Raw genomic sequence first — 1,794 nt, 5'->3', positions numbered from 1 at the left:
GCCCTTGTACCTTCAAAATCCTGATGTGCATATCCCCTCCCATATTCATCCTTCTTCATGAAATATCAGCGCTGAAGGTTCATGATCATGTGGTGCGGACGCCACGCCACCCTGTTGGCTACTCTCGCCTTCCTCTTCCACATCGGGAAACTCAGAGGGTGCGCTCGCTTCCGCTAGGAGTCTTTGACGTTCCAGTTCTTGTTTATCATCTGTGACGTTCGAGGCGTGTGGGGTAAGGTCTGAGAGGCTGGGAGCTGAGGGGCCCATGCTTGGAATTTCGGTCAACTGCGAATCTGACCTGTCAACTGAGTGAGGTGCAAGAGGTCTGGAACTGCTTCGTGTTAGACCATCGGCTGTGTAGAGATCTTCTTCATTTTGATTAGGAGGTGCAGATGGCCCGACATTGCCCCCTGCTGCAGCCGGCGATGACGATGATGATGCTTCAGGAGGTTGACTAGGGAGCAGTCTCTGTTCTGCCCTCCTGAGTTGATCTTTTTCATTAAGTTCTGCTTGTCCGGCGTCTTCCGGTGGTGGTACATATATTTGAGCATGTGAAGGCGGTGGGTATCTAGAATTTTGACCGGGATGCTGTTCATAATGTTGATTAAATTCATATGGATACGGTTCTTCGTAACTTGGATCGTAATATTGATAAGGATGATTCGGATAGTTTGCATTTTCCTGGTGTATATACTCGTGGTCGAAGGGCTCCTCCTTTATCGGGTTATGCGCCAGCGATGGTGTGACTGGCCTTGAATTCGAAGGTTCAGCTGGTTGTTTGCCCGTATGCCTTGCTTTGTTTCGAGCGCTATCCGTAGTTCCAACAATCACTTCGAAAACACATGCAACCACGCTTTTCTCTCGCCTTATGTGATCCGTGTCAACAATGCTACCCCCAAAGGCAGCCAGCATGCTAGCATTTCCTTCTGATCTATTTCCTGTGCTTCCATAGGTGGAAGGAAGACTAACAGTTCCAATCCGTGGTACATGTCGTTGTTGGCCGGCTAACTTCCCGCCTAGATCTACTACAACTTCAACTTGGTATTTAAAATTCACCATCTGGCCAGGCACACTACTTATAGTTGGAAAGCAGTCTTCGGGAACTCTGACGGATGCTGTAACATGGGCACTCAGAGTTGTAGGGTCAACGATGAGTGGGGCAAATGTCTGTGAAAGGTCCTTCCGGAAGACGCTGGTTGATCCAGCGGAACTTAGTGACAGGCCACCCAATCCGGTCTTAGATTTAGGATAGTATTCTTCATGCTTTAGTCTATCGGCTTCCTTCCCTTTAATATCTTTAAACAGTGACAAAGGGGGCGCAGAATCTATTCGGCCTTGTCTGTAGAACGTAATTATAATTCCATGCATACTTTTGATGGCTTTGGTGTGCTGTACGCTGATTTTCAGGGGTAGATAATCTCCCGGTAAACATCCAGACTTGAGCAATTCTATTGTGGCCGTGATAGTTTTGTCTTCCATGGAATTACTGCTGTTCCCTTGGCTATCTCGAGCAGACCGTGCTGATGATGTAGCATGTCCCAGCCGAAAGCTGAGGCCGGTACTACTACTGATCGTACTATCCGTACTGAAGGTACTTTGAACGTCGCTTTGCACCGGGCTTCGAGGTTGTATTTGGCTATCAGATATTCCTACTTGACTCACAGATTCATCGGGCCGTGGTGATGTGGCTTCGGTCATATCACTAATAGATTTAGTGTCCGTATGTTCCCGGGATGAAGTATCTTTGGGCTTAATGGACCTCTTGTCTCTTTGCTCGTTTCGATATCGGTTCCA

General features: G+C 47.9%; 1 protein-coding gene across 1 annotated transcript; it reads right to left on the bottom strand.

Annotated features, from left to right (window-relative positions):
• Positions 1 to 45: 45 nt before the first annotated feature.
• Positions 46 to 1,698, bottom strand: SS1G_04402 (hypothetical protein; the record flags this gene model as incomplete). Its single annotated transcript, XM_001594545.1, has 1 exon — positions 46 to 1,698. One exon carries the CDS (start codon positions 1,696 to 1,698, stop codon positions 46 to 48), a length of 1,653 nt encoding a protein of 550 aa, XP_001594595.1.
• Positions 1,699 to 1,794: the final 96 nt, after the last annotated feature.

This window comes from Sclerotinia sclerotiorum, genomic scaffold (genome assembly GCF_000146945.2).
Source record: "Sclerotinia sclerotiorum 1980 UF-70 scaffold_5 genomic scaffold, whole genome shotgun sequence".
Classification (NCBI taxonomy): domain Eukaryota; kingdom Fungi; phylum Ascomycota; class Leotiomycetes; order Helotiales; family Sclerotiniaceae; genus Sclerotinia; species Sclerotinia sclerotiorum.
Note: the sequence above shows the minus strand (reverse complement) of the source record. Positions and strands in the feature narration are given on the sequence as shown.